Source organism: Protobothrops mucrosquamatus, unplaced genomic scaffold (genome assembly GCF_001527695.2).
Source record: "Protobothrops mucrosquamatus isolate PMUCROS unplaced genomic scaffold, P.Mucros_1.0 scaffold150, whole genome shotgun sequence".
NCBI lineage: Eukaryota > Metazoa > Chordata > Lepidosauria > Squamata > Viperidae > Protobothrops > Protobothrops mucrosquamatus.
In genome coordinates, this window is record NW_015386515.1 from 262821 (window position 1) to 285194 (window position 22374).

Sequence of the window (22374 nt, forward strand, 5' to 3'; positions counted from 1 at the left end):
CCGAGGCGTAGCTGGCAAGCGGCAGAGACGGAGCAGGCCGACCACCAGCTGGCCCAGCCCAAGGGAGGTAAGGCACCCGCCGGAAAAGGGGAAAAAAATGGCAGACAAAAAAAATGGCGGACAGCCTTGCTTGGCGACCCCCGTGAAATGGTCGATCGACCCCAAATGGGGTCCCGACCCACAGGTTGAGAACCACTGATTTAAAGCCTCAAAATGTGTTGGACTTTAATAGTTTCATGTTAGTTTTTTGGAGAGCACTTAGTAAGGGAAGACTGATTGAGAAGAACTTTGCAACATTATAAACCCGAGTGGTTCGAAGTTTGCATTCATGAAACAAGCAAGCAAAAATCTCCACCTGCTTTGAAAATAATTTTAACCATAATTGAAACATCTGTTTATTTGAAAAATTAAGTGTATTAATTTAAATGTTAAAAAGAATGGCTATCTTAGTTACTAGCCTAAGAAGTGCAGCACAAGTCTTCCAGACTATTAACTATCAAAATGCCTTTTGAAGGGAAGAAAACCCTCTATTGTTATATTTGGCATCATTTCTTCATATTTATGTTGGTTTCTATACATTTTGTTACAGGAGTCCTTTTCTGAGCACTTAGGCTTCACTGGAGGCATTGTGCAAGGGTAAGTTGCATACTCCAAAACTTTGGGATTATGTGGTATGTTTTCTTTGTGAAGACTCAACAAACTGAACCATAATGACTTCATGCTTGGCTTCTTAAATTCCAGAGGCATCTCCCACCTGTTCTTGATCGAAAATCCTGGCACTAGGACAATTTCTAATCATACGAATTAATATTTTGGGAGTGATGCTTTTTAAGATCTTGAACTCCCTTAAAAGCTTGTCTGGACTTACTTAATTTAAGATCAGTACAGGTAGTTCTCACTTATTGGTCACTTGTTCAGCAACCATTCGTAATTGGGTTGGTGCTGAACGAGTGGTACTTATGACCAGTCCTCAAAGCTCCAGCTGCCCCAGCGCTCTGCAGTCACACAATTGCAATTTGGGTGCTTGGCAACCAGCTCCCATTTATGGTGATTGGCCATCATGAATGTGAGCTGGCAGTCACCAGATTACCATTTGCGACCTTTCCTGCTGGCTTTCCACAAACATTGGGAAAGCCAGCAGGGAAGGTCACAAGTAACTCCCCTTTGCCTTCCTGCACTTGCACCCCACTGCACTGTCCATCCCCCACCCTTCCTGTGCTCATGCCCCACTGTACCATCTATCCCTAAGGCCTGCCTATGCTCACCTGCAGCACCGCATCATCCATCCCTGACCCTTCTTGCACTTAGCATGTGCCAGACCTCCTAAGCTCTCCCCTGGCCTCCCTCAAATTACATCTAGCCTATATCAGTCCTCCCAAAATCTCTTCTGTCTTCCCCCACTCCCTTGCAGCATCCCTGAATTGTTTAGCTGGGATTCCTTCCACTTCCTGCTTAACAACCTGCACATCTTGGGGTTACAGCATCAACCAGGATGGTTGAGATTGTTGTTTGCTAAGCAATATGATCACATGATATTGTATTTTACTACTGCCCTGCTTAGCAGTGGAAATTCCGGTTCCAGTTCCAGTTCTCGTAACCCAACAGCTATCTGTAATAGTAGAGAATAGCTACTATTCATAAGGCAACAGCAAAGGCCTGGTTTATTCATAAGAGCAATTAGAGTATCCTGTTTTTTCAAACTTAAGAATATAGGACTTTTGTGGTCCAAAACAAGACAGATTGTTCTGCAAATGTTTGATACAGAAGGGGAATCCCGAAGTTAAAACATGTGAAACTGGTTGTTTTGGTGGGGAAAAAAATCTTCCTTTTTCTCTTTCTCATACATAACCTAGACTTGATCTCTATCGAGCTTCTGGGAAATTTGAGCTTCTAGATCGTATTCTTCCCAAATTGCGAGCTACCAACCACAAGGTATTGCTCTTCTGTCAGATGACCTCCCTCATGACCATAATGGAAGATTATTTTGCCTACCGTGGATTCAAATACCTCAGGCTAGATGGTGAGTTTGTCAGTAGACTTACATGCTGCGCAAATTTTGTATTGGGAAGTACTAATTGGCTTGAAGAGTCACCTAATTATGAAGTTTTGAACTGAATGTTAAAAAAGTGGAATATAATTTTCCTGCATCAAAGATAAATAAGAGTTCTTTGTGCATACCGTTTTACGTATGTATTGTCTGTGCAAGTTGCCGTGTTAAGCCAACGTGTTGGCAGTGGTCACACACTAAGAATGCAGCCATTCTTTTTCATTTTCTCTTTACACAAGCTTTTTCTCAGGCCTAGGATCTGGATCATTTCTGTGAAGAGCAGAATGTATCTAAACCTCAGGGGAAAACAAGAGTGACGTGATGGTGGCTACACCACTTAGTATGGGTGGAATCAAGCTGGATGGTTCTTCACAGTATTAATATAAGCAAGCTGCTAAGAACTGCTCTCTTAAGATGTTGGATTGATGGTAGTTTGAAATTTTGATCATATAGCTTTAAAAAGGATTTAGTTGCTTTATAGGTCCATACCTTTCCCCCATAAGGCCTCTCCTGTCAATATATAATAAACCACATTAAAAACGTCATATTTTCAATGTGAAAGTGGAATTGCTTTTTAAAAGTAGACATGGCTCATTCTCTTTCGGTATGGGCAAAGGGAAATTCCTTCCAGTGCTGGTATAAGCCTTTTGAAAGTATGTGTCAGGCCTGCCCCAGTCCAGTCCTTTAGGAAAGAAAGACCCTCAACTCCATTTGGGTGAAGTGATAAGTTCTTTTACTAAAGGTTGCTGGTTTCAGTAAAGTCAGCCCAGAACTAAGTCTCCCACGCAGAAAGCTACAAACTTTTCCCCCTCATCCCAGTCCTCTCCCCATGACCAGTTAGTCTTCAGCCAATTAAGAGCCGCATAGGTGTTTTGAGAAACACTAAGATGTTTGGGGGAGACCACATTCTATTCTCAGGGTGCGTGGCCTTGTGTGCTGGCACAAACTGGTTCCCTGTTTCCCTGATCTTCATCAAACTGTTATCCCCCCTCCCTATTTCCCATTGTATCCCCATACCGGTTTATTGCCTATATGTCTCTCCCCATGTCCCCTCCCCATGGCCATTGATGGCAGGATGCTAGCGAGGTGCCAAGCCAAAGAAGCAGACTTGACAATATATAATATCTGAAACTTAGAAACTATGAGCTATGAGTGGGTGGAAACTTTGCAATGAGAGATCCAAACTTGAACTAAGGAGAAATTTCCTGACTATGAGAACTATTAAGCAATGTAACAGCCTGATTCTTGAAGCTATGAGTGCTCCATCATGTGAGGTTTTCAAACAAAGGTTGGATAGTCATTTGTCCTGCACTAGGCAGGAAGTTGTACTAGAAGATCTCCAAGATCCCTTTCCATATTTTTAAAAACTTTCTGAAATATAGAGCTCAAGCTTACAGCAGTTGCCTGAGAATATTTTGTAAACAATTCCCTTCCACATAAATGACAATTGTATAAGGCATATCTGATTAGTGGTAGTTGTGGTGTTTGAAGGATGCATTTATTAAAAGAAATACAAATTGTTCTTTCCATTTCTTCAGTGGTCCAGGATCCTTCATTTGGCTAACTTTTCCATTTCCAGCATGCTCCTTTTGATGTCTCAAACCAGTGTGTAATGTAGAATCATTTTTCCCAATGACTATTCTTGTTAATGCTTTCCTGAAATTATAAATCTCTTTTGGATAAGAAATATTTTGAATCTCTTTCTGATCCTAAAATAGCAATGATTGAATAGGAAGCCTGTCATATATTCTGGTAGGTATAATCTATAGCAGTGGTGGCGAACCTATGGCACGCGTGCCAGAGGCGGCACTCAGAGCCGTCTGTGGGCACGCGTGCTGTCGCCCCAGGCCCGCCTCCCCCTGCAGCCCCCTCCTAACCAGCAGCCCCCCCAAGGAGAGTCACCCCCAAGTGCTGCCCGCGCAGAGCAGTGCAGCCAAGGACATGGCAGCCAGGCAGCGGGGACAAGACTCTGCCCTTGTGCCCTGTCGTGCGGTTGATGCTGCAGGGCGTGGGCGGAGGGCGTGGCTGCCATGGTGCTGCTGGGCCACCTGGGTGATCTGTGGCGGGCCATGGAAGCAGTGAGAGGCCCTGCGGGCGGGGTGGGGGTGGTCTGGGGCGGAGTGGGGGTGGGCAGGGGGGCTAGTTTTTGGGCACTCGATCTCTAAAAGGTTCGCCATCACTGATCTATAGTGACATATTTTTGGTCTAGTTCTAATAGATTAGTCCTGTTCAGCCAGGGCAAAAATTCTTTCTCTCTTTTTCCTTCTTTCTTTTCAACTCTCGATTAAGGTTTTGTTTTTTAATCCAGCATTAATTTGCCCTTCTGTAAAGAGAGAGATCAAAAGTGGATCCTGAGCTTTTTGCCTCTCCCCATAATACTTTGTGTGGAGGTAGGAAAAGAGGCATTTATAGAGTGACTATGAGTGGATGCTATGTAGTTTGAAGTATTTGCAGTCTAGTGTATTATGTAGCCCTGTGTCATAATCTGCTAAAGTTTATGATTAAATGCCAACATTGCTCAAAAATGATGGTCAGGTTATACTGAACTGACTACCATAATGTTAGGAAAGAATAAACTTTTTTATTTTTTAAAATATGCACTTCTTTGTGGTTGCCCACTTAAGACTATAATTAACAGCCACAATACCCTGAGAGATTAATCTGTTTCATTACTGGCTGATGTTGCTGATATTGAATGAAGACCCAAATGTTAATTAATATCATGATTTGGGCATTACAGACCTGTCCAAATAATTTTGGGAATGGCATAGAGGAAAATACCTAGTATCTGTTAAGTGCAGCTTCTCTTGAGTGTTCAGTTTTACCTTATTCTCCAGTTGTTTTAAAGTTCAGAAGTGAAAGAAAGCAGGTTATAACAAAATATAACTTCCATGTGTTATCATGATGATTCTGCCCAAACAACGTCTGCCAATCCAAACCATCTGATTTATCCTTGTAAATTCTCTAATATTGTTAAGAATTGAATGCTTCAATTATGTAACTTCTCCATAGGTAATAACTCTAAAATGTCACTTTTGTCAGCTTTGTTGAAATATGTTTTTTCTCTATGACTTCTTCTGAGTTTTACAATTTTTGTAATAGCTTTTATCCTGAAATAAAATATCGTAGCACAGGGGAAACCCTCTCTTTTCTGGGCTTTTAAAGGAACAACTAAAGCTGAAGATCGTGGCATGCTGCTGAAAACTTTCAATGAGCCAGGCTCTGAATATTTCATTTTTCTTCTGAGCACCCGAGCAGGGGGTTTGGGACTGAATCTGCAATCTGCTGATACTGTGATTATTTTTGACAGTGACTGGAATCCTCACCAGGTAACAAAAGTGTTTTTACTATGTTTCAGGGGGGGAAATAGTTATAAGTACAGAATTAATCTTTATTGGTGAAATTAAAGTTCGTAATGCTACATATATAGTACTAATGCAAAAGAAAGGAATTTTTATATTTCATCAAGGGATATGGATTATACGTATAAGGCATATGTATTGTAGTTTTTAGTTTCAAGAATATTTGAATCTTTGGCATTCCCCTTCTGCCTACAATCAATAATGAGAATTCTGGCATAATTACAGTTTTAAAATATTGTCATAAATAGTTCTTCTGTGCCTTTAGGAGAGAAAAAATTCTCATCTGATAATAGATCTCTTCGGGAGCTGAGAGTATAAACTCTCATCCTAATCTGGTCTTTCTTCAGGGCACAGTCTTAACTATCTTGAAGCAAAGTTAAAGAATAACCTTTAGTTGCTAATTAAAACCAAAATTGCACTCATGTGCCAAATCAAAGGAGTGAAACCAAGAAATACTTATCAAGTAAAATAATATCTCTGTGAAAGATGGATAGTAAAAAGTATAAAATACAAACAAACAAGCAAGCAAGCAAGTTTAATAAGGATTATTACACCAATAAAGATTTAGAGACTAAGAGCATCCCTTGATGTTGCTGCTATCCTCCAAACATTACCTGGATAACCCTGGTACAGTACAGAGCATTAGTCTTCAGTTGGTAGGTTGGGACACCCTGCCAGTTCACAGGTCAGCCAAAGACCTGAGGAGCAGAGAGTTAAACAAAAGCATTTCCTCTGATCTGTGGGATTAGAAATGGGTCACCAGAGGCATGTTTTGGTCTTGAGTCTATTGGAAGGCATGAATGCTGTTTTCATAAAAAGGAAGAGCTATCCGGTCTTGGGCCCCTCTGCTGGTACAACATTGCCTCTTCTGTCTTTAGGATGAAACTGAAAGAAAGTTCAGTGTAGTTCTTGAACAGTGAGGAAGGTCTTTGTCTACCACTCCAGGACCTGCAGGCACAGGATCGAGCACATCGCATTGGGCAGCAAAATGAAGTCCGAGTGCTGCGTCTGTGCACTGTCAACAGTGTGGAGGAGAAGATACTTGCTGCAGCCAAGTACAAGCTGAATGTTGATCAGAAGGTGATCCAGGCTGGAATGTTTGACCAGAAGTCCTCCAGTCATGAAAGGCGAGCTTTCCTGCAGGCTATCTTAGAGCATGAGGAGCAAGATGAGGTAAGGGGCGATGAGGAGAGTGGGAGGCGGCTTTCTCCATCTCTCATGCGTGACTGAGGAATGTGTTGTGCCTCGATCCCTGCTCTCTGTAATCCTGAGGCCAAGGGACTGTGGGCTGGAAGGAAGCGGCATGAACCCTAAGAAGTGAATTTGAGTGTCAGTGAAAGGTGCTGGATTGGCAGCCCTGGAGACTGAAGTCCTCTATCTATCCACAGACCAGATACAGCACGGGCAGCGGCAGTGGCAGCGCAAGCTTTCCCCACACTGCCTCAACCCTGTGCCTCAACTCCGACTCGGAGGAGCCACCTTTAAAGGTGAGAGGGGTAATTCAGTCGCTGCGCCCGTCCAGCCCTTAGTCCTCACTGTTTAAGACGGTCAGCAAAATCGGCCAACACCGATGGGGAGCGTCTGCCACGTGGCTACCGTCCATTGAGACCACCGGATATATTTTCACACGTAGCCGAATCAAACTTGAGATGGTAAAACAATCAGTATAAAACTCCAAGCACACAAACTGCCGTGGAGGAATTAAATGGAGGAAACTTTGAATTTTTTCAGGAAGAAGATGAAGTGCCAGATGATGAAACGGTTAACCAAATGATTGCCCGACATGAGGAAGAGTTTGATCTTTTTATGGTGAGAATGGCTATTTTGCTTGTTGTATGTCATAGAGGTCAGCTTTATTCTTCTAGGTTCAGCCTATTACTTGAGGAACATTAAGTTAGCTACATTTTGTTTAGGAAGTCAGTAGTGGATGCACTCATGCCAGAGGAAAGCAGGGCATATGTGCAGAAAAGGGAGGAAATACATATTGACGAGACTTTCGCAGATCCTTTAGATTTCATAATACTTGAGAAAAATAGTTAGTATGAACAAAGAATTTTGGATATTCCATAGATTTAGAAGATTGGCAAAAACTTTGGGATCGAAATATCAAACTTACTAAAGCAGCTGCATATAAGGAGAATTTATATAAAATGTTTTATAGATGGCATATGACACCAGTTAGATTAGAGAAAATGTTTAAAAATGTATCAAATATTTGTTGGAAATGTAAACAAAAACCAGGGACGTATTATCATGTCTGGTGGATATGCCCTAATGCAAAGAAATATTGGTTTAAGATTCATATGTGGTTAGAAAAGATGATTAAAATGCAGATAGAATTTAAACCCGAACTGTTTCTACTAGGAATACTAGGATTTAATTATGGAAAAGAGAATGAATACCTAATATTACATGTATTAACAGCTGCGAGAATAGTATTTGCCCAATTTTGGAAAAATGAAAAGCTACCATCTGACCAGATTATTATTACAAAAATATTGGAATGAGAAAAATAGTTCCAGGGCATTAACCAAATATCATTTAATTCAATATAAGCATCAGGGTTCCTTCATATGCGTGCACGCGCGCGTGCACACACACACACACAAGACGCTTGTTATTCTCTGTGCTGTTTTAAGGTTGTTTTGAGATCCAAGAGAAGCCTCATGTTACTGGGGAGGATAAGATGGTGGTTATTGATAAAAATGTCCACTCAAAAAATGAAAGAGCAAGCAAGAATAAGCAAAACCCCAAAGCAAAATCCTGTCCCAGCATGTATACTTCATATAGATACTTATGACTTGTTTTGGAATTGGGACAAATAACACTCTACAGCTGTTTTCACTTTAGGCTACCTCCAGTCCCTCCAAGTTGCAGTTTGCCTTCCTAAGGAAAATGCCCCCTTCTCTCACCCATTTCTGTCCCACCTCGTCCAATAGTTTTAAGTCCTTCTCCTTCCAAGTATAGAAAGGAAGTTGGAAAAGGATGGAAAACAGAAGTCCCCTGCCTTCAATGCTGGAGGAAAGTGAAGTGTCTTTTGAGTCAAACCTGACTCCAAGGGGCTTATGGGCACATCCATGTTGGGAAAATTGAGCACTGATGCCAAAAGTGAGTGTCCCCTGCCTTCTAATTTCCCAGTCTAACCTGTATTCCTGAGACTCTGGTGGTCTCATCCAAGAACAACCACTTTTATTATTGCTGTACTTATTGAGATGAGCCAACATCAACTATTTGCCTAACTATTTATATAAGAAGTGATGAGAGACATAGGCAAGCAGGAGTGTTCTTTTCCATGCTCAACTATTGCATGGGGAAGAAAATACTAGCCAGACTGGGCAGCTTACTTCCCAAAAAACCAATGTGTATTGTAGCATATTGAAATTGTATGTATATCAATATAGCAGTGTTAATTTGAGACCAATACAGTTTTCTGAATTCTTGAAAAAAGTATACCTGCGTTCATCATGTGTTTTCACATAACTGTATAAATCTGTTTCTTTAAAAAAAAAAAACTTGGAATATACTTGAAGTGATGTTTCAGGTTTCAAAATTTATCAAACCAAGAAACTTGGGGAAAAAACTTGGGGAAAAAATCTTGAGACCAATAAGACTGCAGTCCATTTTCATCCCTTTAGATCTCAGGAACCACTTTTTTAATGAAGAGCCAGTTTGTTGTGCATAGTTTTGATTTACTTACATTTTGATGATCTAAAGCAGCCTTTCCCAACCTGATAGTGGACTTCAAAGTGGCGCTAGGTGGGAAGCACCAGTGTGTCATTTCATTCTGTTTCTAATATTGTTGTATTTTAGAGTCTAGAATAGAATAAATATTGGAATAAAGAATAAAGATGGAAAGCTGAAAGATTCTTCCATTCCATGAAAAGAGATAATCTCACTCTAAGGCAGAGATTGATTGATTGATTTTAAATATATCCATATTCCAGCATTTTGCTTGGTAATAATGAAAAGTTTACTCCATCATATCTGAATGTTTAAACAGACTATTATAGACTTTATTCTTCACAAAAAATTGCAAGTATTGTTTAGTTATTCAGAATCTCTTAATAGTTTTCCAACTAATTTGCAAAATTAACTCCAAACATTTAAGACTGATGGCTTTCCTGTACCTCATAATTCCTCTTTAATTAAGACTGAGAGGACTTTGTTAAGTTGAAATAATAGACTTGCACTCCTTCCCGTAAATGACTATATTGAGCATAAAGCTTAGAAGTCCAAGGCAATACCACATGTAGTTTACGTTGCTGTTCTCCTTCTGCAGCGCATGGATTTAGATCGCAGGCGAGAGGAGGCCCGCAATCCTAAGCGAAAGCCACGATTGATGGAAGAGGATGAGTTGCCCTCTTGGATAATTAAAGACGATGCAGAAGTAGAAAGACTAACCTGTGAGGAGGAGGAAGAGAAGATGTTTGGTAGAGGTTCCCGTCACCGTAAGGAAGTGGATTATAGTGATTCCCTGACTGAGAAGCAATGGCTCAAGGTATACATGGTACAGCATCGTTCTCCAATGATTTTCTCAAATTTTATTTCTACCTATCTCTGTGTTGTCTGTGTGTCTGAATGTTGAGAAAATACCCAACACAAGAAGTTTTGAGAGTTAGCTGAGTTTACGCAACCAAATTTCAATTTTGATACAGTTCTTTTGACGATTTCTAATCGTGTGCAGTGAAACTCTTCCATTGCTAATCCCTACTTTTTTGTATTAAACACGGTGGTATGTTTTAAAAATAAATGTCTTCGGTGCCATTCAAAACTTCTGTTGGGTATTATCAACTCAACTGTGTGGAACCATGTTGCTAAACTTAAATTCAATTGATCTCCTTGACAGATGTCAAACATTTCAGATGCAGAAAGCCTACTTACTATGCAGCTGAGTGTGCCCTCTTCTTGCCTGTCCCAGCAAACATTTCATCCTATTTGTTGCTGGGCAGTGATCCAGAGATTGGATGTTCTCCGTCTTTGGCCATTAAGAGGCAGACTGGGGGTGGGGGATGGGGAGAAAAAGCTGTCCCTGAGCTAGACTAGGAGGCATCACCCTTCCTTCCGTGATCCAGTCACTACTACTGCAGGAGAAAAGGGCAGGCTTAGTTAGCTGTGATCTTCTAGGACACTATTCATTTGTAAAATAACCCAAAGATGGTTGCTTTGTGCTTTACTTATATCCCCACCTTTCTGCTCTGTTTACCGCTGAAGTGTGTTAAGAGGAGAGAGTGATGATTGAAGCTAAGAAGGAGACATATGACTGTTCATGCAACGTTCTCAAAAGTTTTTGCCGTAATTCATCTTTTCAGTCTTGGAGCTAGAGAATCTTGTTAGGATGTTCTCCTCTCTTCTGTCTTGTTACCAAAGGTCATCCTGGCAAGCCCAGGCTTCCAGGCATTTTTGTACACTTCTAAGGATAAGCTACAGAAAGCATCCCTGCTTGATGTGCCTGCTCCACTCAGCACTTGTTGTTCTTTGTTCCTCTTACTCATAGAGGGCATTAACTCATTCTTGCTGGAGTTCTGTAAACTGGACCACAGGAAAAACAGTGTGAAGTTAAAAACTGGAATCTTTTTATAGCAGACACTAAGAAGACCTCATGTGAAAAATTATCTCTCTTAAGAAATCAAAGAAGTCAAAGTAACCTGCAGTTTGTTTCCTGGCATTTTTGTACTAAACTTCCTTTGTTGTATATAATTCCTTCGGGGCAGAAATTTAGCTATAACTTCTATTATTATAAGTTCATACTTTTCCAGAGATAACATGGCCTGTTTTTTTTTCTTTTGAAGAAGCATGGAGGCTATCATATAATGATAAGATTTTTTTTCTTTCAAATAATGAATTGAAACTCCCTATCTTCAAAGGAATACGTAATTGTTGTACACCTTAAAGCACGGGTGTCAAACTTGCCAAGTCACGTGACGTGTCTGACGTATTGCGACTTTTTTTGTATTGCTGGAGCTGGGGTGGGCGCAGCCTCCATATGATGCAACCGGCCCACGGGCGGGAAGTTTGACACCTCTGCCTTAAAGTGTGCTATTGGAAAAAAATAATGGTATAGGACCATTTTTCTCTGAGATTTTAATTCTGTTCTGATGCAGATCAGAATAAATGCTTTTGGACTACAGTGATCAGATATGCCATGCAAAGCATTCCTTCGTTGTGGGATTCTTTTGAAATCAGTTATAAATTCTAGGTAATCCATACCATGTTCGCTCAAACAAACTCTGACGGTGGATTTGGAGGGTGGAACATATTGAAATCTATGATGGGTTGCATATCCAAGGTCTCTGGTCCAATCCCATTTTAAAAATTATGGGTAAACTAGAGATTGAGAAAACCTGCATCTGAATGTTTGTATTGCTGCACCCACTCAGTACAGATTGCTCTTCATCTGATATTGGCATAAGGCAACTTATAAAATAGCAGTTGCTTTTCTGCTTAGCTATTTGGGGTACTTATCAAGTTTCTTATAGTGATTATGATGATTTCATCAATAATGGCCATACTTTTACTAGGCTCTTACCCAAGTCAAGGATAGATGGATATGTCAGCAAGATTGCAACATATCAGGCAGAATTACTAGCTGAGTCTTAATAGATTCACTTCTATAATTATGGTGGACATGAAACTGCTACATTGACGGTGTTATGAAGATCGGCGTTCGTTCAACTTCCTCATTCAAAAACATCTGATTCTGAAATGGATGTCTGTTTTGCTGAAGGGAAGGAGATTAATTGATGTTACAGAATTTGAAGTGATGGTTCCTAAACTGCTAGTCCCCATAAAACTGTAACTATGTCGACAGATACAAGGCTACGAAACTGGGAATCCTGGATTTCACCTTTACGCTTTCAAATTACACTTGGGTATTATAACTTGGAATTCATGCAAGATCTGGAGCCATCCAGAATTCCTTGACTTTCCTATCCTTAGCAGAACAGCTTCGGTCTCTGTCAGCAGGAAGAGAACTACGGTACTTACTGGATTAGTTTGGATCAGAAGTGAACTTAAAGCATTGCTGAAGATATACTTGAAAGTCTGGGCTTTTCTCTCTTTGGATTTTAAAAAAATAATTTTACATGTAGGCTCCAATCTGTGGAAACAGCAGTTCCTTATATGGCTGAAAAAGCAGTGAATATGCATTACAGATAAAAAAAGTGATGGCCTCAATGCTACAAGATAGTTGCTGATTAAAAGAAAAGTCAACATACAACCAGCAGTTTTCATGGCTTCAGTTCAATATTTAAGATTAAAAGGCAATAATTACATTCGCTTCAGTAATAATTTTTGTGGAAAGAAGTTGACTTCTGCAATCAAATGTGGAATATTCCAAATTAATGTTTGTCAAGAAAATGGATTAATTTAAACGTGATGATATTACCAAATCAGCCTTTGGGCATTGAAAGTAGAGATTATGTGTGTGGGCTTATGGAGGGACACTCTGTTTATTCACTTCCTAAATAAATACAAAATGGGAATAAGAAGAGCGTCAATGTATCAAGATCAAGTCCTATTATAGGTTTATGTGAAATTTGCAAATGACTCACTGATACAGGAGAGAAGCTTCGTCGGGCGCCTTCTTACTGAGGCATTCAACACTTTTATTTAACAAATGAAATAATTCTAAGAACAGAGCCTACAGCAAAATGGTGACATCGTTTGCATGTAGGTAAAGCAACGGACCTCTTGAATCATCCCAGTGATTGGACCACTGCCCAGCAACAAATGGAAAAGAAAATTTGGTCTTAACTATTAATTTTCCTTCTGTTTTTTAATGGGCAGTAATCCAGCAGGTGCCTGTTCTAGGATACCTGTTCACTATGGGGCCTGTTGGTGGGTGGGCTCCTTATTGCTAGGCTAAGAGTGACTGGTTGTCCAGAGGAAGAGGTGGTGACCTTTTAGTCCAGCCCATTTATATTTTCCTTAGCATCTGCCCCCATTGGCTGGGCAGGGAATATGCCTTCTGTCTGGACTGCTACCTATCAAACAAGTAGAAACAAAGAAGGTAAGACCAAGTTTTCTGTTTTATGCCATGTTTGAGGGTGGCAGGGAGAAAGATAGCCTAGTCTTTTTTGCTTCTACACAAAGTTATGTCAAAAAGTAAAATGTTTTAGCAAAGGGGAATGGCGTTCAACACTTTACTACAGAAACATAAAGTAAAATCAGAATGACCTGCCAAGCAAGGTTTTTGCCTCTACTTCTTTTATTGCAGATCTCTTTGTTATTTATTTTTTTTGTAGATCTAATGAGTTCATTTTCTAATCTAAAAATTGCACAAAAGTATGCAAGTTAGATATAAAATGTTAAACAGGTGCTACTATTATGCCATGTAGATCAATAAGAGGTGGGTTTTTTTAGAGATAAGTCACAAACAAATGAGCCTTCCTCTAACAAAAGAACAGCTAACTAAGAGGAACAAAAGCACTTCCCATAACTGTATTGAATCAATACGTAGGTTTTGCTGGGAGGATAACAACAATTGCCATAACAGAAAACAGGAAGCTAACCATTTTGTAGGAGGAAAATTACTCAGATCTAGTTTATTATATAATGGAGTTGTGTGCCTAATTGCCCTTTCTCCAGTTCTGTTTCATGTACCAGTGAAGGTCCACAACATGTTAAACCGGGAACCTTGGCTTCTCTCTGCAATGTGGCAAATGCTGGCTGATAAAAAGGGGTTCAAATGTATGAATGGGTTGTTGCAAGAAGGCTCCACAAGGCAAACTCAGTGATGGCAGCCCTCTCTAAGATGGGCCCTGCTAATAGAATGATAGCTCCCTTACCTACCTTTTATACATTATATGAATTACATGGGCCAAACCTCCTTTATGGCTTTTCCTTTCTTTTTAGCCCTGAAAATTCCTGCTTGCAAAAGTATTCAGCAACTCTGAATAGCTGAGCTATGGATTCAAAGAGAAGGAAGGTTGTGTTCCCAAATGGACAACCTGGTGCCCTCTGGGTTTCAGACTACACTTGCTACAAGACTTTGCCATTGGAGAGGCTAGCCATTAATCAAAAATATCAAGAAGGAACCAGGCTGCCTCATCAACAATAGAGGCTTGCAAGTGAAATTATTTCTGCTTCAAAACTGAGGCAACTTTTTGTTATGTGACAGTTATGAAGAAGGAGGTTCTAGTTCTGTCCCACAGAGATTTTTCTTTTTAGTCCCCAGCAAATTTCTATTGGTTTTCTCTTAGCCTTATATACCTGCAGCCTTTAAATCATATGACACCTTCTTCAGGAGCCCAGGCAGCATCCTCAGAAGTATAAAATATGTACAGGACACTTCTCAAGATTCCAATATGGCTCCAGCCTACTTATATTTTACTTCAGCCTTTAGGAAGAGATTTAATAATCATGCCAGAACAGCCTAGTCCAGTGATGGCGAACCTTTTAGAGACCGAGTGCCCAAAAACCGCCCCCGCCCCCACTCCACCCCTCCTGCCCGCCCCCACTCCACCCCCCATCCCCTGCCCCGCCTGCCCACAGGACCACTCACCACCTCCAGGGCCCGCCACAGATCGCCCAGGCAGCCCAGCAGCGCTATGGCGGCCACACCCTCTGCCCACGCCCTGCACCATCAACTGCATGATAGGGTATGAGGGCAGAGTCTTGTCTGTGCTGCCTGGCTGCCATGTCCTTGGCTGCGCTGCTCCATGTGGGCCACGCTCAAGGGCAAGTCTCCTTCAGGGGGGCTGCTGGAGAGGAGGGGATCGCTGGGGGAGGCAAGGCTGGGGCAATGGCATGTGTGCCCACAGAGAGGGCTCCGAGTGCCGCCTCTGGCACCCGTGCCATAGGTTCGCCACCACTGGCCTAGTCAGTGGCATAGCAGTATTCCACGTCTTACATCTTTTCCAGATATCCACAAATTAGTCACTAATAGACACATAGACACCAGGAGAGAATGGAAGGTACAATTGTTCATAGTTCCTTGATTAATTACATCCCATTCTCCTTTCTCTGGAGGAGACTTTGGCTAAGCTAAGGGGTGAAATGCTGGTACAGTGGAAGGAACTGAGCAGAAACAGTCTTGCCCATCCTTGTATTTTTGTTCCATTTGTGAGAGAAATGCAGAACAAGAAGTTCTGTGTATGTCAGGTTTCTGCACTGCTCTGTGTATTAGCCAACGTTGAAATACGTTACTTGTAGTATAATAAAAGAGACCCATTCCATGAATTCATGTAGAAGTTGTCTCTCTTACTGTTTTGAAGAATGGAGTAAATCAGAGTTGTTGTAGCTGTCTCTCAAAGGCCAAGCCTTAAAAAAATAAAACAAAAAGAGATCTCTGAGCTAGTATTTGCTTACATTCAGTCAAGAACCTTTCCTTTCTATTACACTTGTTCTTCACCATTTTCCAAATTTATCAGACTCCATATAAGACAAACAAATTCTACATTTCAGTTCCTTATCAGCTGGCATTGTGATGTCTATGGCCTAGTTTTTTTCTAGGTCAGAAAACACCCCATGGTTGTACATGTTGTTGCCTTGTTGCAGGGAGGGTGGCTGATGCTAGATGTAATGAAAAAGGGCCTTGGGATCTCAGGCTGTAATTTCCAAGGCGCATTTCTGTTCTCCTTGATCTCTTCAAACAATAGCATAATTAAATAGATTGCTTCCCTTGTTTGAAACTGCCAAGAATAGCTCATTAATATATTGAGTCTAATGCTACATATTTGCCTACCAATGATTCTCTCCTAGCCGTATATATTTTTTGGGCAAAGAGAAGTATGGGTCATGAGGAACCCTGCTATATTTCCCACTATCCAAGATCAGAAGAACAGAGCGGTCTCCTATTCATTAAAAAGTGGGATTTCAGTCATAAATTGAACGTGCCTTGAGTTTAAAACCTAGATGTTCAAGGTGGAATGAAGAATTGTTGGACCTATTTACATGCATATATCTTAATTAATTAAACTATCATTCCTTTTCCCACATCTATTTTCAGTATGCCATAATTCACTGTAGGTTAATTAACCAGTTTTCTCTTAGGGTCTGAACTAGCAAATTATGGATAGAATTGGAGCCAAACAATTATTTCAAAGAAAAAGTACAGCAAGTATAAAGATAGTGCTGGGGCTTGGTAGATAAAAGAAGGACTGCAAATAAAATTAAGTGCTTCCTTCTCCCAGGCTGTTAGACGTTTGATGCTACCAATTAAGAATTTTAAGGAGTTAATGCTTTTTATTTCTGTATTGCAATATTAAAAAATGGTCTGCTTGATTTCATTCTTTTTCATAAAGTACATCTCATAAGAGGTCCTACAAAGCTATTTGAGGTCAGGAACTCTGCTTACTTTAAATGTCATGTAAGGTACAAATGATGAACCATGTTGGCAGGCCATTCTCCATGTAAAGACTTTCTATGATTTGCTGACATTACACAGCTGTTGCAGTTTCATCTCTAGGTTCCTTTGAATGTTGAGTAAGTGAGATCCTCTAGCCATGTATGACTATAAAAATGAAAGATGGGTAGTTTTACTTCTGAGTTTTCCTACTTCTGTTATACATGGCCTTCAGTCAACTTGCTTCTTTTCCTCTCTTACTGTGCAATCTGAAGCATAAAAATTTATGGCTAACGGGTGGTTAGTAGCCTCAGGTCTCCTTGCTGCTTTGGAAGAAATTGCAACAGAACTGGCAGGAAGGGGCATCCCCACAACCTGCTCTGCATGGTTTCTACAGAGTCTTCTGCCTGTTGGCCCTGTTTAACATGAGAAGAAAAGCTTGTAGGTAAGAGAACTAGCTTTCCTTTCCACCTTTTAGTGTTGCAGCCTTCCATGATCCATAACTGACTACCCTGGGAAGTGATGCCTTTGGGGAAGCAGCCCATGTAGACATCCCATTTGCCTCACTGTGCTTAGGTGGCTCGGCTGTGTGTGAATGTTCACGTTCAGTCATTTCACGGTGTGCTCTTGTCCCGCTCGCTTTTTGTTGTACTTGGGTGGCTGACTGCTGTTCTTATCATCTATAGGCCATAGAAGAGGGTACCCTAGAGGAGATCGAAGAGGAGGTGCGTCAGAAGAAATCCTCCCGCAAGCGCAAGAGAGACGTGGATGTCAGTTCCTCAACCCCAACCACCAGCACTCGTAGCCGGGACAAAGACGATGACAGCAAAAAGCAGAAAAAGCGAGGCCGGCCCCCTGCTGAGAAGCTCTCTCCAAATCCACCCAACCTCACTAAGAAAATGAAGAAGATTGTAGATGCTGTGATTAAGTATAAAGACAGGTAACCGAAAGAAGGGACATTTCTCCCCTATAATTATACAGTTTCATATCCTCAGCCATCAGTATTTCTCCTCTGGACAGATGTTTGTTTAGCAGTATCTAAATATTTATTGATTCTGCTGCCTCTGGACCTTGAAGGGGAATCCAGCATGATGTGAAATACTGGGATTTATGTGAAAAACCAAGACTACAGGTGGTCTTCGATAGAAAACCACAATTGAACCCAAAATTTCTGTCGCTCATTAAGACAGTTGTTAAGTGAGTTTTGCCTCATTTTATAACCTTTCCTGCCACAGTTGTTAAGTGGATTGCTGCAGTTGGCAACACAATTGTTAAGTGAATCTGGCTTCCCCATTGATTAGCTTGTCAGAAGGTGGCATAACCCTGGGCCACTGCAACCGTCATAAAAGTGAGTCAATTGCCAAGTGTCTGAATTTTGGTCACATGACCATGGGGATGCTGCAGTGGTTGCAAGTGTGAAAAATGGTCATAATTCACTGTTTTCAGTGCCGTTGTAACTTCAAACGATCATTAAATGAACTGTTGCAAGTCAAGGACCAACTTATGCATATCAGAGAGATATTGTTGAGAAGTGAAAAAGTGGAATGGGGTGAGTATGAGTGTCATGCTGGAACAGTGACCCAATATATTGGCTGCCTTATGAGTGAAGATAAAGATTTCCCCTGTCCAGTCACATTTGATTCTAGGGGGCGGTGTTTATCGCCCTTTCTTAGCAGAGAAGCCAGTGTTGTCTAAAGACATTTCTGTGGTCATGTGGCTAACATGACTATATGCCGAGGCACACAGAAAGCTGTTACCTTCCCATTGAAGTGGTACCTATTTATCTACTCAAATTTGTATGCTTTCGAATTGATTGGTGGGCAGGAACAGGAGCTTACCCCATCATGCGGCACTCGGGTCTCAAATCCGGCTGTCAGCTTTACAGCTGATAAGTTCAGCATCTTTAACCACTGAGCCACCGCACCCCCTGCCTTATGAGTACAAAAGCTCCATTTTTCAGAGGGTCAGAGATGGTAGCAGCAAACCATTCACAATGTCTTCCTCCCCTACGTGGATCTTTTGCACAATGTCACTTTCCACTGAATTGGAACTACAACTTTCAGAATTCCTAGCCAGTTTGATGTCCCAGTATATCTGGAGGGCATCATATTGGAAAAGGCTAACATTGATCCTTTCTTCTAAAACCATTCTCCGCCAGAGCCTCACAGCTCTGAATTTTCATTATAGTAAACATAATTGTTGCCTAATGTTAGATAAAACTATTAAGCTTCCAGTCTTGACAGACCTATGACAAGCAGTTCACTTCCCTCTCTTCTATTGTGAAATAAAGCTTTGGTTTTAACATATATTGTTTCTCAGGTCTGATTCACCCCATCAGTGCTGCTCTCCTGTATTTTGACAGGCTTCATCCATTGCATGCCAAGATTTCAAATTCTTCAGCTAATGTAATGCTTCAGAGCCACATCAGAAAATATTTGCATGATTAAACCTTAACAGTGGGGGAGGAGAGCAATTTTCAGTAGGAAGATAGTATGCCAGAATAAGATACCAAACTTTTTCTTTCCAACCATAATTTTAGTGAAATTAAAATATTGAGGGAAGCAGGGGGTAAAATACATTTTGTCAATCGACATTTAAAAAAAACAACCAATGTTACATGAACTAGCAGGAGAAAACTACTTTCATCAGATTTGCAGCTTGAAGTAAGTAGGTATAGATTTAAATTTTCCTACACATTGTATAAATAAAAATTGATTTGCTGTGCTTCATATTAATAAATACACATTAATCCTGCAGGTAAAATAGGCTCTTTCTTGGCTCCTCCGTAGCTACTAATCCAGCATATCAGCCATTAGTAGGTGCACTTTAGTAATATAAAATAGAATTGTCTCCATATTTCACTTCACTTCTTCAGTCCCTGACAGCCAGGGCAGGTGCCTCTGAACTGGCCTGCACTGGGAAAGGCACGCCATGTTTTAGATGTTTTCCTTCACCTTGCCTTGTAGCAGCAGTGGACGTCAGCTTAGTGAAGTCTTCATTCAACTGCCTTCTCGAAAAGAGCTTCCAGAATATTATGAACTCATTCGCAAACCAGTGGATTTCAAGAAGATAAAGGTACCTTAGGAGTTGTTTATCTTTCTCTAATTCAGAGAAGGGCCCAATGTTTGTTTATTTGCTTACTTGACTTATATCCCATCTTTATTTATGCAACTCAAGGCAGCGCATATAATGCTCATACCTCCTATTTTCCCCACAACCACCACCTTTAAGGTAGGTTGGGCTAAGAAAGTCACCCAGCTGTCTTCTATGCCTAAGGTGGCACTAGAAAGCCAGTTGCTAGTTCAACATTTTAATACCAAAGTGGCTCTTGATAACAGGAATGATGAAATAGGCCTGCCCATCTTAAGCAGGATGCAGCACCTTGGATTTGAACCAAATAGGGTAGTTTTGCCTCATGTGAGCAAACAAACCTGAGAGAAGCAGAGTGGCCCATAACCACAGCCAATTTCATTTCCCATACCCACTTAGCAGATGATATCCAGTCAGGTTGAGAAGACTGACTTGAGATTGGTTATGTGATGGGGAAACCACCTACAGGAGTTTCCTCACAAGATCACATGCCTACCTTCTGTCCCTTTGTTTAGAAGAGCAGGCTGAGCCCATAGTTCAATGCCTACAACAAGGTTAGTAAACTGATTTCCCAGTGCAGCGTAATTTAACATGTGCCATTGCAATTTCTAACTGTGGGATGCCCATCGTTCTGCATTATTTCCGAGAACACTTTCTGATGCAGCTAGATGGCTTGTAAATAAGTGTTGCACATAACTATAACTTTGGTAAGGTATATAGCCCATTGGAAACATGGAAATACTAGCCATCAATATTTCACTATATCTTTTTAAAGCTGTGTTATAGGGTATGTCTTAAATAGTTCTTAATATATTTTAATGTATTAAAGTGTATACATTCAAAGAATGCAATAGCATGCTGGTTTCCTGAACTGGATGGTGGAAGACTTTGTAGTAGTTTGTAGTATCTCTGATTTACTGAACGAAGCCCTTCTGAGTTAGAGAAGGTAACTTTTTAAAAACTTCAGTGAATTTTATTTGCTTGTTTAGATAAATTTAGATTTTAATTTCAAAATGCCCTCCCTTCAACAACAACAAAAAGATTCATGTGCATTTAGATCCTGAGTTATTCCCCTTTGTATTTTAACTTTGTAAGATAGCATTACATCATCTTGAGGCTTTCAAACTAGTTTCAGGACAAAGGGGATAGTTTGGATTACCAAAGATCCACCTACTCATCAATTGAGTCACATAATTAGGGATTTCCCTTGAGGCCTTTTAAGGGCCAAAATCTCAGACAGCCATCTTGCTCATTCAGTTTTGCAAGTTCATTTGTTCAACAATCAGAGTTTCAGTCAATACCCTCACAAAGCCAGTATTATTGAAATATTGTATAATTGTAAATATTGTATAATTGAATATAATTGTACAATGGATGTTTCTACATATCTTTTAAGTGAATTAACAGCACAGGTGTTTTACAGAATCCATACTGATCTAACTATCTTTGTCCGTGTTCTTAATTTTAAAATAATGTTTGAGGATACTATCCCTTTCAGCTTTAAGAATTGCTCCTTTTTCTCCTCTCAGTTGCTGAAATATGCATATGTATAGGGGCATCATCTCATTCTGATGACAAGTGAATGAAGGCAGGAATCTGAATCTTTTGTTCAATAAAACATTGTTTTTGTTTCTCCTCTGCCCCCCACTTCACTTTCAGGAGCGTATCCGGAACCACAAATATCGCAGCCTAAACGATTTGGAGAAGGATGTCATGCTTCTATGTCAGAATGCTCAGACTTTCAATCTTGAAGGATCACTGGTAAGCCATCTTCCTGCAGTTAGAGCACGTGCTTGACACTAAAAAAGTGTATGGTTACTCCCTATGGCGAGTTGAACTAATTCTCCTTTAGTTAAATAAGTTAGGACAATTGAGTTGTGTTTTTAGAGATGCATAGTTTCTGTGCTGTGTAAGCAGATGGGTTCAGTACTTTTTATAACACCATGGTTGTAGGCAGAATAAATATAGCAAGAATTCCTTTGCAGAGGTATGACAAACCATTAGTCTTATGAATCTCTTAAAGCTCTTTTCTATTCTCTCACCCCAACTTCATATGGAACACAAGATTGTTGGAAGATTAGAGCAAGATATATGACAGGATAGAACTCAAAAATGTTCCATAAATCCCCAGTAGTATTAAGAATGACCCCATTTTTTTAAACAAAACCATCATAACAATTAAGGGCATAGACTAAAGATAAATATAGAACTTAGCCCAGTGGAATGGAAGTGTTAGATCAATCATAATTTCTACATCTTCCTTTCTTCTATGGTTTCCTGCAGATTTATGAAGACTCAATTGTTCTGCAGTCTGTCTTTACTAGCGTGAGGCAAAAAATTGAAAAAGAGGAAGACAGCGAGGGAGAAGAGAGTGAGGAGGAAGAAGAGGGAGAAGAGGAAGGATCTGAATCAGAATGTGAGTGTTTTTATTCAGCATTATTTTCTTTGCAAAACAAATGTGTAAATTTTTTAGAAAGAAATCTAAATGGCTTCTTCCAGTTGAATTGAACTCCTAGTAACTTCATGGATACACCTGTGTCATTTTCCTGGTAGCAATACAGAAGTAATGTGCCTTCTCTGGGATACTTTTC

At 40.4% G+C, this 22374-nt stretch overlaps 1 protein-coding gene across 1 annotated transcript in view; it reads left to right on the forward strand.

Moving 5' to 3' along the window:
- SMARCA4 (SWI/SNF related, matrix associated, actin dependent regulator of chromatin, subfamily a, member 4) overlaps window positions 1–22374 on the forward strand; it is a 92477-nt gene that overhangs the window by 65423 nt on the left and 4680 nt on the right. The window contains exons 23-32 of the mRNA XM_015813278.1: window positions 590–636; window positions 1854–2020; window positions 5213–5376; window positions 6355–6582; window positions 7141–7218; window positions 9689–9907; window positions 17380–17633; window positions 19660–19768; window positions 21443–21544; window positions 22067–22199. Of these exons, the coding sequence (XP_015668764.1) occupies window positions 590–636; window positions 1854–2020; window positions 5213–5376; window positions 6355–6582; window positions 7141–7218; window positions 9689–9907; window positions 17380–17633; window positions 19660–19768; window positions 21443–21544; window positions 22067–22199 (1501 nt within the window). The remainder of the gene's footprint in view (window positions 1–589; window positions 637–1853; window positions 2021–5212; window positions 5377–6354; window positions 6583–7140; window positions 7219–9688; window positions 9908–17379; window positions 17634–19659; window positions 19769–21442; window positions 21545–22066; window positions 22200–22374) is intronic.